The following is a 13,334-nucleotide window of genomic DNA, read 5'->3' as shown; positions in this document are numbered from 1 at the left end:
TTAAAGAATCCCAAATAGATATCCATGTAAACTTATCTGACAGTAAATTTTACTATACTAGACAAATATACAGTGAGACTTTCTGTATTTAAAATATTTTTCTGTATTCTGTATTTTATTTGCCAAACTGAATTGGGCTATTAAGTTAATAAGTGATACCCTAAGTTATTTACTGTTTGTTTCCAGAAAATAATCAAGTACAGAATATTTACTGATAAGCTGCAATGCTCAAAACCAAACATTTCACCAAAGAAAAATTACCTAACAGTCCAGTGACCAACAGTCAAAATCATCTGTGACAGGCTCCATTGAATATATAGTTTGATGACATTATTTGAAGGTAGAATTAACTTATTTTATTAATTTAGAATCCCCATTATGTTGACATGCCATCTATACTAAGCTCAGAATCATAAATATAGTCAGACCATTACAATGAAAGAAAGTTCCATGTAACTTACGGCAATAAATATAAATACTATGTTGTTATATAACACTAAGTGATTTAAATTTCATTTGTGATTTATCCAAATGTCCACTAATTATTATATTCTCCACATCTTAAAAATTCCACTGTAGCCCTCTACCCCTTCATTCACAGAAAGTAACTTTACCAAGATAATTGAGACTATAATGTGTGAACAACTCAGCTTTTCTTCTCAGAACACAATTTTGCATTCCTCCTTCTCTATATTCTCTGAATTTCTAAAGAAAACTTTTTAATATAAAAAATTTTTGCTGAAGCCTGTCATGGTAGCAATTGTACTTACAATATTTACAAATTGAGAAAATGCATGTACCTGTGGAATTATCATCAACCCCCACTAAGAAGGAAAATTGTTAGTTCTCAACAAAGTTGAGAACTTTCAAAACTTAACAAAATGCTCTCTGTTTAATGCCCAAATTGACAGGTATATCTCTTAAAAAGTTCTGAGTTTAGGTACTCTCCTGTGTGTTAAGATACTAAAGATACACTATGTCATATGAGTTATTTGTGTACACGATGACAGGGTTACTGCTCATTATCACTGTTGTTATACAAAAATGTGACAAGGAAGACGTGAAAAGAATACTACAGAGTTTGCAAAGCTGTTCAGGACAAAGTTTGCTACTTTATGAATAGAAGAATTACAAAATTGCTGAATAGCCCTTTTCCTTGATGCTGCCAAGAAGCTACCATCAATTCTGAAATTTCACATTAGCAATCATATGGTATTTATGATTTACACATTTGTATTTTCTTGACAGTCTACCTTTTTATATTTCATTTGTCATTCTATTTTATATCATTCTATTAGAGCTTAAAAAAGACACTTCAAGTATTTTATGAAACAACTCAAAGAAATAGTAAAGAAAAGCAGGCAGCATATTAATAAAAAATGTGAATTACAAAAATATTCCTATGCAAGATCAACAATGGCAGAACCAGGATGCAAAACAAAAACACCCATGAAAGAAAAAGAAGCTATACATGCACAACATTTCTAGAGCTAGTAAAAAAAAAATGATATGGAAAATATATGACAGCAAGTATTGTTACCTTGACATAAAAATAATAGCATTATTATTATTCAGTATTATTATGGTTATTAAAGTCATTGAGAACAAAAAGATCTTGCAATATCGGTAAAATCAAACTTTCCTCTCTCTCTGTCTCTCTTTTTCTCTCTTTTTATGTATATGACATAAAAATAAGAAAAGAAATATCAATGCAAAAATACAAAGGCAAAAGAGGGAATTTTTTTAATGTTGACCACTCCCTTTCCATAACACAATCTTCACATTAATTATTTAAATTGAGTTTAATAAAAAACAGCACTTCCATACAAGACAGGTACTCCTTCAGAATTATTAACACTTTCACTATAATTTGTAATTCTCTTTCAGTTCCAAGTAGTTTGAGACTTCACAATTCCCAATGTGATTTAAATAAAACCCTTATGTATTCCCCTAGCCAGGTGTCCTCCACATTTAAAACTAACTCACATATGTGCCTGCTATACCTTACCTAAAGTCTTTGCTTGTAAAGTTTAAAAAACAGAAATAATATAATAAATTATATTAAATAATTAGTTTTGCTAAATGAGTATACTCACTACTGTATCTACTTCCTCACTTACTGCAATTAAAGCAAAAATACAAGCTAAAATTGAATAATTTCAGGCCCATGCAATATATTATCTTAGTTTCCTTTTAAATCTTTAACTCTTCTCTCCCAGTTACCAGTAATATTAACATGTTTTTTATTATATTCACTATGTAATATATATTTCAAAATGTTGTATTTCAAATACACTATGCAAAATAGTTTTATAAGATTATTTCAGAATTGTTAACAAAGGCATGCCATCATATTAGAAAATACGCTGAAGAATAAAGTTTATAAAGAGGAAATAGTTGAGAAAAAGGCATCTTTAAATCAAAAAGAAACATACAATAAAAACTGACTACATTCCATAAAATAGAAATGATTCATAAACCATATTGAAGAAATATTTTCACTAGAAATTATATTATACCATGTTTTACATCAAAAACTCTACATAGAATTTAAAAAATGACAGTTATTACTACCTTATATCCAGGTCCTAACTGATGAATTGCAAATATCTGTGCTGGGTTGAGTGCTTCACTGAACACATACACGGCACCGAGTTGACCACAGAATACCCTATTTGCATCAGCAGTTTCTGATGATCCAAGAAAGCACTTGTCATAGCTCTATTTTTAAAAGTCATAAAAAAATCAAATGCATTACTTTTAATGACAAAAAGGTTGAAATCCTTAAATCAGCCTTCATTATCATGAATAACTTAAAATATGACAATAATAACAGAAGAAAGCATCAATTAAGACTTTAATATTTAAATAACAAATGCCAGTCAAGTTTTTTGTGAAAAATGATCAGTTACATGTTTTACATTTATGCTTAAGCAAACATAAACAATAATCACCTACTCAATCTTCAGACTTACCACTTTTCAAATATTACAGTTAAAGGCAAAAGAGCTTATAATTAAATATTTACAAAAGTTAAACTAATTTTAAAACTCTAGAGATTGATCTGAATCAAGGGAATGACAGTTCTACAATTCAATCATGAACACAAAGGGTCTAATTTTTTCATCCTACTTTATTTTTGAAATTATGAATCTATTCCTCTATTTCTCCACATTAAGTAAAAGACACAAAGAAAATCAATCCCTTCTCATATATCAGTAGGAATTATACAGAATCAAATAAACAATAACACTAAAATCTGCTGCTTAAAGCAGATGGCACAATGCACTCCACATGAGGAATTCAGCACTGAAGAACCCAAAACCTTAACAAGATCTCTCCTACCTCTATTTCTTATACCCCACCCCCAACACGAGGGAAAGAAATCATGGCTCAGTTCCCTTCCCCTATCCCCAGAGGCTATTTCACACCTTAGAATGAATGAGCAAGAATTATGTATGTAAGAAATGCCTTTGGTACTTCAATAAAGTAACAACAAAAAATTGTGAATGGGGTAAAAAGACAAAAAAATTATCGTCATTAAATACTCAATATTTAAAGTATAGGAACTTTAACTGTATAAAGTATGTATATATGTGTTATTATCTAGGATTCTCCACTTCTTAGAGCACTATTACAAATAATTGAAAAATCTACGTCTTTTCTTTTCAAGACACTATCTTATCATTTAATGAGTCAAGAAGACCACTGGGATTTCTTTCACTCTCTAATAAAGAGACTCTGGAGAGATCACCTCTGGAGAGAACGTAAAAAGCAGAATTTCATCTGTGTATTCTAATTCTGAAAACAGCATTCTATTAAGTATTTATTGGTTGTGGCTCAACTATGAGTTTCCAGAGCAGAAAAAAACAACTTTTCCTGTAAAGGGACAGACAGAAAATATTTTAAACTTTGCCAGCCCCACCTGGTTACTGTCCCATTCTTCTTTGATTTTATTTGTATCTTTAAAAAAAAAAAAAACCTTTAAAAATTAAAAGCCAAGATAATTAGCCCCCAGCTTACATAAAATCAGCAACAGGGGGAGGGTCAGATTTGGTCAGCTGTAGTCTGCCAAGCCCCGATCCAGGGGACAAATTATGAACCACATACACAGTGCTAGTTAAAAGAAAACAAGACAAGATAAGCAATACCTGCCCTTTGGGAAATGAAAGCCTAGAGAGATGCAAACAAAACTGAGAAATGAATTGTATTTAAGAGGTAAGTTCTAATAAAATCAGGTATGTTTAAAGAGTTGTATCTTAATGAGCTTGGAGGTACTTTAGCATTAAAACAAACCTTTCACTTTGGCTCTGATGGGCCAGAATGCAGACAATGCAAAGTCCAAAGTAGAGAAACCGTAAGGACCCTTGAGGCTTTAATTCTAGAGGTCCTCTACCTAGAACCCAACTATGTCACCTGTTCCACTGCTAACATACTGGTAGAAACTAATATAATCTCTTTGTTTCATTGCAGTAAGCCATTTAAGTGATCTTCCTGCTTCTGTAATTTCCCTTCATAATATTCTCAATACTGCAGGCGAACTGATACTTTCAAAATAAAAGCACACATCACTTGTCTGCTCAAAATCTTCCAAGGATTTTTAAGCTAAGTAAGATGTGAAAGCCCAAGCTTTGCTTACAAAGGCCAGAATGATTTCTGCCTAACCTCATCTCTGAATATTATTCTGCCTCTTCCTCCCTCTGCTCCAGACCAATTGACTGCCTTTTCCTTGAACTTTCCTATTCTGCCTCAAAGCCATTGCACTCACTGTTCCCACTGAATAGAATAAGTTACCCACATACCTTGCTTGCTCAACTCCTACTGAAGTCATCTCTGGACCATCTGGCCTCTCCCTTCCTTACACCTACATTTTCTGTAAACCCACTTATTTTTTTCCTCCATAGTATATATCACTATGTAATTAATAATAGTGACTATATGCTATATTTCTGTTTAGGGTCTTCCTTCCATATCTAAATAAGGGTTAAACCACACTTTTTAGCGATTAATGCTGGAAAAGACAGAATACTGGATTCATGGTTTTTGATCTAAAAAATTGAAAACTCTGGCCAAATATTCCTATTTTTCTATTACTAATTATGTCTTTTAGCAACTTTCTTATACTAACTTTAACAATGAAAGACTCATTTAATAAAAAGAATAAACTTTCAAAGTTTTAAGTTTCTGCCAAACTATTTTATTATTCAATTCATATTGTAATGACAGATCACACTCTCAAACACATTAAAACACAGACAGAAAAATAAAGACTTACATCATTTGTGTTAACATGCCAAGCCATATCACCATAAGATACCAGTTGTCCATTAACATAACACCGAATTTCACTGTTCCTCCATCGATTGTAAATGTGGACAATGCTGATCATGTACCACTTAAACAAAAAAAAATTAAATATATTAATACGTATGTTTGGTTATTATGGTCTAAAATGTAATTATAACTTTCATAAAACCCTACGAGAATATGCTGGCAAGACTAATAATGATCATCTAATACCACTTCCTCGAGATCTCCCTTCCCATCTCTCATTTCACAGATGGTAGAAGTGGCACATAAAGACTATTCATGGAGAAGAGAGAACTACGACCCCTCGACCTCCAGAGTGATATTACTTCCACTACACCAAGATTCAAAATTGTGGAAACACAACTTATTTGTGTTCCTTCATTTAAAATTTACATTGTGACAGGCACTGCAGATAGCCAAGGCTGACCAGTTCTCCTACAATTTATGAGCTAGTAAAAGAAATACACATGACACAATTAAACAAACATAGAATTATAAATCATGGTGATTATAGTGAGCAGAAAAAAACAGTATAAACTGAAAAAGAATAAACTAGGATTCTATTTTGGATTGCGTCGTCAGGAAAGATCTGTCAAAGAAACAACATTTTAGCATTTATAGTAAGATTTAATTAATTTCAATTTCACAATTTAGATTTAGTAAATCCAGTGATAATTACACATTTAATAACTTAATAATTTGTGAATATTTATTAAGAATCAATAAATGAGTTCACTGAGTACCCATTTTATATTTACTGGTATCAGAGAGCATTTTAAGTATCTATTTTAATATGGATGATTTGATTTTTGAAACAACCTTTATTTTCTTGAGAGTTAACAGCCTAAAATAGAGAATGTAGAAATATTTTTTCTAAAGTATAGACAAATACAAATGATTTACAAACATTTGAACAAGTATGCTTTCTGAAGTAAAGGGGGTAAAATTAGTCTGGTTTCTCTCTCCCACCAAAATATAAAATACAAACTTTGTTCTACAGATTATTTAAATACACTACTCAATTATTTCCTATATATTTTGAGAAATAAAAAGTTATGATAATAATCTTTAATCACTAAAATATTAGTTATTTCAAGGTATCTAAAATACTTTGAGCAAAATTCAATTTTGTTCATTTCAATTTAGAAATTAAAAATAGGCTGGGCACAGTGGCTCATGCCTATAATTCCAGCACTTTGGGAGGCCAAGGTGGGCAGATCCACTGAGGTCAGAAGTTCAAGACCAGCCTGGCCAACATGGTAAAATGCTATCTCTAGTAAAAATACAAAAATTAGCCAGGCATTGTGGCATGTGCCTGTAATCCCAGCTACTCAGGAAGCTGAGACACAAGAATCACTTGAACCTGGAAGGCAGAGGTTGCAGTGAGCCAAGATTGTACCACTGTACGCTAGCCTGGGTGACAGAGTAAGACTCTGTCTCAAAAAAAAATTGTGTGCTAAAGAACTCCAAAAAGTCGATAATACAAAATAACAGTGTGCTTCTATAAAAGCAAGGTCAGGTCAAGCCATGTAGCCTAAAATGCATATCATGAGAGAGTCAACATGGCCAAACAGGAACAGCTCTGGAGTACAGTTCCCAGTGAGAACAACACTGAGGGTGAGTGAACACCACATTTCCAAACAAGTTTTCACTGCCCACAGACCAGGAGATTCCCAGGCCAAACAGTACCATGAGTTTCCGGCATGGCTGTTTCAGCCAGTGCTGTGGGTTTCCACACAAAAACTCACACAAATCTGGGTGGCCATTTCAACTGGCACCTGGAATGCCTGGGAGACACAGCTGTCCATTCAACTGAAAAAGAAGGGGCTGAAACAGGAAGCCAGGTAATCTGGCTCGGCGGGTCCCACCCCCACAAAGACCAGTAATCTGAAAAGCTCTGGATTGAGAGTTTCACAGCAAGTGAAGCTGGACCCAGAATGGTCCAGCTCAGTGGAGGGAAGGGCATCTGCCATTACCGAGGCAATCCACCATTACTTAGGCACTCCGCCATTACCGAGGCAGTCCACCATTACTGAGGCAGACATCCATTACCAAGGCAGTTCTAACCGTACCTCTGTAAACAAAACCACAAGGAAGTTCAAACAGCAGCTGGGCAGAGCCCAAGACAGCTCAGCAATACCTCTGCTGAAAGACCTTGCTGGGCAGGGCATCTCTGAAAAAAGGGAGCAGCACCACAGGAACTTATAAATAAAGCCTCACCTTCCCAGGATAGACCACCTGGGAAAAGAGGCGGTTATGAGTTCCACTGCAGCAAACTTAAACGTAGCTGTCCAGCAGTTCTGAACGGAACAACGGAGCTCCCAGCACAGCACCTGAGCTCCTGTAAGGGACAGACTGTCTCCTCAAGTAGCTCTCCAGCCCCCGTATATCCAAACACACACCCCATAAAGAAGAGCTCGGGCTGATATCTGGTGGGTACCCTTCTGGGGCAAAGACAACAGAAGAGGAAACCAGCAGCAGCCCATAGTGTTCTGTAGCCTGCATGGGTGATCCCCAGGCAAGCAGGGTCTGGGGATGACCTCCAACAGTCATGCAGCAGAGGGGCCTGACTGTTAAAAGGAAAACCAAAAAAATAGAAATAGCTTCAACATCAACAAAAAGGATGTCCACTCAGAGACCTCATCCGAAAGTCACCAACTACAAAGACCACAGGTAGATAAATCCAAGAAGACGGAAAGAAACCAGCACAAAAAGGATGAAAACACCCAAAACCAGAATGCTGCTCCTCCTCCAAGGGATTACAACTCCTCACCAACAAAGGAACAAAGCTGGATGGAGAATGAGTCTGATGCATTGACAGAAACAGGCTTCAGAAGGTGAGTACTAACAAACTTCTCTGAGCTAAAAGAACATGTTCTAACCCAATGCAAAGAAACTAAGAACATTGAAAAAAGGTTAGATGAAATGCTAACAAAAATAAATGGCTTAGAGAAGAATGTAAGTGATTTGATGGAGCTGTAAAACACAACACAAGAACTTTGCGAAGCATACAAAAATTTCAATAGCCTAATCAACCAAGGAGAAGAAAGGATATCTTAGATTGAAGATCAACTCAATGAAATAAAACGAGAAGGCAAAATTAGAGAAAAAAGAGTGAAAAGAAATGAACAAAGCCTCCAAGAAATATGGTATTATGTGAAAAGACCTAATCTACACTTGATAGGCATACTTGAATGTGATGGAGAGAATGAATCCAAGCTGGAAAACGCTCATCAGGATATTCTCCAGGAGAACTTCTCCAACCTAGCAAGACAGGCCAACATTCAAATTCAGAAAATACAGAACACACTACAGAGATATTCCTCAAGAAGAGCAACCTGAAGGCACATAATCGTCAGAATTCACCAGGGTTGAAATGAAGGGAAAAATGCTAAGGGCAACCAGAGAGAAAGGTCGGGTTACCCACTAAGAGAAGCCCATTAGACTTAGATCTCAGCAGACACTCTACAAGCCAGAAGAGAGTGGGACCAATATTCAACATCCTTAAAGAAAAGAATTTTCAACCTAGAATTTCATATCCAGCCAAACTAAGTTTCATAAGCAAAGAAGAAATAAAATTCTTTACAGACAAGCAATTGCTGAGAGATTTTGTAACCCCCAGGCCTGCCTTACAAGAGCTCCTGAAAGAAGCACTAAACATGGAAAGAAACAACAAGTACCAGCCACTTCAAAAATGTACCAAATGGTAAAGACCACTGACACAGTGAAGAAACTGCATCAACTAACAGGCAAAACAACCAGCTAGCATCAAAATGGCAAGATCAAATTCAGACATAACAATATTAACCTTAAATGTAAATGGGCTAAGTGCTCCAATCAAAAGACATAGACTGGCAAATTGGGTAAAAAGTCAAAACCCATCAGTGTGCTGTATCCAGGAAACCCATCTCATGTGCAAGGACACACATAGGCTCAAAATAAAGGAGTGAAGGAAGATTTACCAAGCAAATCGAGAGCAAAAAAAGCAGGATTTGCAATCTTAGTCTCTGATAAAATGGACTTTAAGCCAACAAAGATCAAGAGACAGAGAAGGGCATTACATAATAGTAAAAGGATCAATGCAACAAGAAGAACTAACGATCCTAAATATATACACGCCCAATACAGGAGCACCCAGATACATCAAGCAAGTTCTTAATGACCTACAAAGGGACTTAGACTCCCACACAATAATAATGGGAGACTTTAACACTCCATTGTCAATATTAGACAGATCAACAAGATAGAAAATTAACAAGGATATCCAGGACTTGAACTCAAATCTGGACCAAGTGGACCTAATAGACATCTACAGAACTGCCCACCCCAAATCCACAGAATATACATTCTTCTTAGCACCACATCACACCTACTCTAAAATTGACCACATAAGTGGAAATAAATCACTCTTCAGAAAATGCAAAAGAATGGAAATAAACAGTCTCTCAGACCACAATGCAATCAAATTAGAACTCAGGATTAGGAAACTAACTCAGAACCATACAACTTCAAGGAAACTGCACAACTGGCTCCTGAATGTCAATTGGATAAACAATGAAATGAAGGCAGAAATAAAGATGTTCTTTGAAACCAAGAGGGAAGGCACAATGTACTGGAAACTCTGGGACACATTTAAAGCAGTGTCTAGAGGAAAATATATAGCAATAAATGCCCACATGAGAAGCAAGGAAAGATCTAAAATCAACACCCTATCATCAAAATTGAAAGAGCTAGAAGAGCAAGATCAAAAAAACTCAAAAGCTAGCAGAAGACAAAAAATAACTAAGATCAGAGCAGAACTGAAGGAGATAGAGATACAAAAAAACCCTTCAAAAAAATCAATAAATCCAGAAGCTGGGTTTTTTAAAAGATCAACAAAATAGACAGACTGCTAGCCAGATTAATAAAAAAGAAATGAGAGAAGAATCAAATAGATGCAATAAAAACTGATAAAGGGGATATCACCACCGATTCCACAGAAATACAAACCACCATCAGAGATTACTACAAACAACTCTATGCACACAAACCAGTAAACCCGGAAGAAATGGATAAATTCCTAGATACTTGAACCCTACCAAGTCTAAAATAGGAAGAAGTTTAAACCCTGAAGAGACCAATAACAAGGGTTGAACTTGAGGCAGCAATTAATAGCCTACCAATCAAAAAAAAGCCCAGGTCCAGATGGGTTCACAGCAGAATTCTATCAGACATACAAAGAGGAGCTGGTATCACTCCTGAAACTATTCAAAACAATACAAAAAGAGGGAATCCTTCCCAAATCATTTTATGAGACCGACATCATCCTGACACCAAAACCCAGCAGAGTCTAAACAAAAAAAGAAAACTTCAGGCCGATATGCATGATGAACATAAATGCAAAAATCTTCAATAAAGTACTGGCAAACCAACTGCAACAGCACATCAAAAAGCTTATCTACCATGATCAATTAGGTTTCATCCCGGGGATGCAAGGCTGGTTCAACATACACAAGTCTATAAACGTAATTCACCACATAAACAGAACCAGAGACAAAAACCACATGATTATCTCAATAGATGCAGAGAAGGCCTTCAACAAAATTCAAAAGCCCTTTAGGCTAAACACTCTCAATAAATTAGATATCAATGGAACATATCTAAAGTAATAAGAGCTATTTATGACCAACCCACAGCCAATAACATACTGAATGAGAAAAACTAGAAGCATTCCCTTTGAAAATTGGCAGAAGAGAAGGATGCCCTCTCTCACCACTTCTATTCAACACAGTATTGGAAGTTCTGACCAGGGCAATCAGGCAAGAGAAAGAAAGAAAGGGTATTCAGTTAGGAAAAGAGGAAGTCAGATTGTCTCTATTTGCAGATGACATGATTGTAAATTTAGAAGACCCCATCATCTCAGTCCAAAATCTCCTTAAGCTAAAAAGCAACTTCAGCAAAGTCTCAGGATACAAAATCAATGTACAAAAATCACAAGCATTTCTATACACCAATAACAAGAATAACAGAGCCAAATCAAGAGCGAACTCCCATTCACAATTGCTACATAGAGAATAAAATACCTAGGAATACAACTAACAAAGGATGTAAAGGCTCTCTTCAAGGAGAACTACAAACCACTGCTCAATAAAATAAGAGAGGACACAAATAGATAGAAAAACATTCCATGCTCATGGTTAGGAAGAATCAATATTGTGAAAATGGCCATACTGCCCAAAGTAATTTATAGATTCGATGCTATCCCCACCAAGCTACCAATCACCCTCTTCACAGAACTGGAAAAAACCACCTTAAACTTCATAAGGAACCAAAAGAGAGTCTGCATAGTCAAGACAATCCTAAGCAAAAAGAACAAAGCTGGAGGCATCACACTAAGTAACTTCAAACTATACTACAAGGCCACAGTAATCAAAACAGCATGGTACTGGTACCATAACAGAGATATAGATCAGTGGAACAGAACAGACACCTCGGAGGCAATGCCACACATCTACAACCATCTGATCTTTGACAAACCTGACAAAAACAAGCAATGGGGAAATGATTCCCTATTTAATAAACAGTGTTGGGAAAACTGGCTAGCCATGTGAAGAAAGCAGAAACTGGACTCCTTCTTGACACCTTATACAAAAATTAACTCCAGATGGAGTAAATATTTAAACATAAGACCTAACACCATAAAAACCCTAGAAGAAAACCTAGGCAAAACCATTCAGGATATAGGCATAGGCAAGGACTTCATGACTAAAACACCAAAAGCATTGGCAACAAAAGCCAAAATAGACAAATGGGATCTAATTAAACTCCAGAGCTTCTGCACAGCAAAAGAAACAATCATTAGAGTGAATGGCAACCAACAAAATGGGAAAAAATTTTTATAATCTACCCATCTGACAAAAGGCTAATATCTAGAATCTACAAAGAACTAAAGCAGATTTACAAGAAAAACAAACAAACCCATTCAAAAGTTGGCAAAGGATATGAACAGACACTTTTCAAAAGAAGAGATATATGAGCCCCACAAACATATGAAAAAATGTTCATCATCACTGGTCATTAGAGAAATGTAAATCAAAACCACATTGAGATACCATCTCATGCTAGTTAGAATGGTGATCATTAAAAAATCTGGAGACAACAGATGCTGGAGAGGATGTGGAGAATCAGGAACACTTTTACACTGTTGGTGGGAGTGTAAATTAGTTCATCATTGTGGAAGACAGTGCAGCAATTCCTCAAGGACCTAGAAACAGAAATTCCATTTGACCCAGCAATCCCATTACTGGGTATATATATCCAAAGGATTATAAATCGTTCTATTATAACAACACATGCACACGTATGTTCGTTGTGTCACTGTTTACAATAGCAAAGAACTGGAACCAACCCAAATGCCCATCAATGATAGACTGGACAAGGAAAATGTGGCACATATACACCATGGAATACTATGCTGCCATCAAAAACAATGAGTTTGTGTCCTTTGTAGGGACATGGATGAATCTGGAAACCATCATTCTCAGCAAACTGACGCAAGAACAGAAAATCAAACACCAAATGTTCTCACTCAGATGGGTGTTAAACAATGAGAACACATGGACATAGGGAGGAGAGCATCACACCCTGGGGTCTGTTAGTGGGGGCTGGGGGAGAGACAAGGGGGTGGGAAGGTTGAGGAGAGATTAACATGAGGAGAAATGCCAGGTATAGGTGATGGGGGGATGGAGGCAGCAAACCACATTGCCATATATGCACCTATGCAACAATCCTGCATGATCTGCGCATGTACCCCAGAACCTAAAGTACAATTAAATATATATATTTTATAATATAAAATAAATAAAAAAATAAAATGCATATCCTTTTTTAAGTTCTTTTCATTCCAGGTAATCATTAATTTAGTGCAAACTAAGTCTTTCCCTTGATTAGAAAGCAACATATATGTTAGCGCTGATTAAAATCAGAAAAGAAAACCATTAATGTAGTCATTTAACAATTGTTTCTAAGTATTACAAAATTATCAA

The 13,334-nt window shown here is 35.7% G+C and overlaps 1 protein-coding gene across 10 annotated transcripts in view; it reads right to left on the bottom strand.

Moving 5' to 3' along the window:
• Nucleotides 1–13,334, bottom strand: part of NBEA (neurobeachin) — a 743,003-nt gene that overhangs the window by 608,872 nt on the left and 120,797 nt on the right. For all 10 annotated transcript variants that reach the window (XM_012465562.2, XM_064361756.1, XM_064361759.1 and 7 more), the window contains exons 7-8: nt 5,276–5,395; nt 2,575–2,721 (exon numbers count right to left, since the gene is read on the bottom strand). In XM_012465562.2, the coding sequence (XP_012320985.2) occupies nt 2,575–2,721; nt 5,276–5,395 (267 nt within the window). The remainder of the gene's footprint in view (nt 1–2,574; nt 2,722–5,275; nt 5,396–13,334) is intronic.

This window comes from Aotus nancymaae, unplaced genomic scaffold (genome assembly GCF_030222135.1).
Source record: "Aotus nancymaae isolate 86718 unplaced genomic scaffold, 86718_ANA_hifiasm-v0.15.2.pri h1tg000043l, whole genome shotgun sequence".
Taxonomy (NCBI): domain Eukaryota; kingdom Metazoa; phylum Chordata; class Mammalia; order Primates; family Aotidae; genus Aotus; species Aotus nancymaae.
Note: the sequence above shows the minus strand (reverse complement) of the source record. Positions and strands in the feature narration are given on the sequence as shown.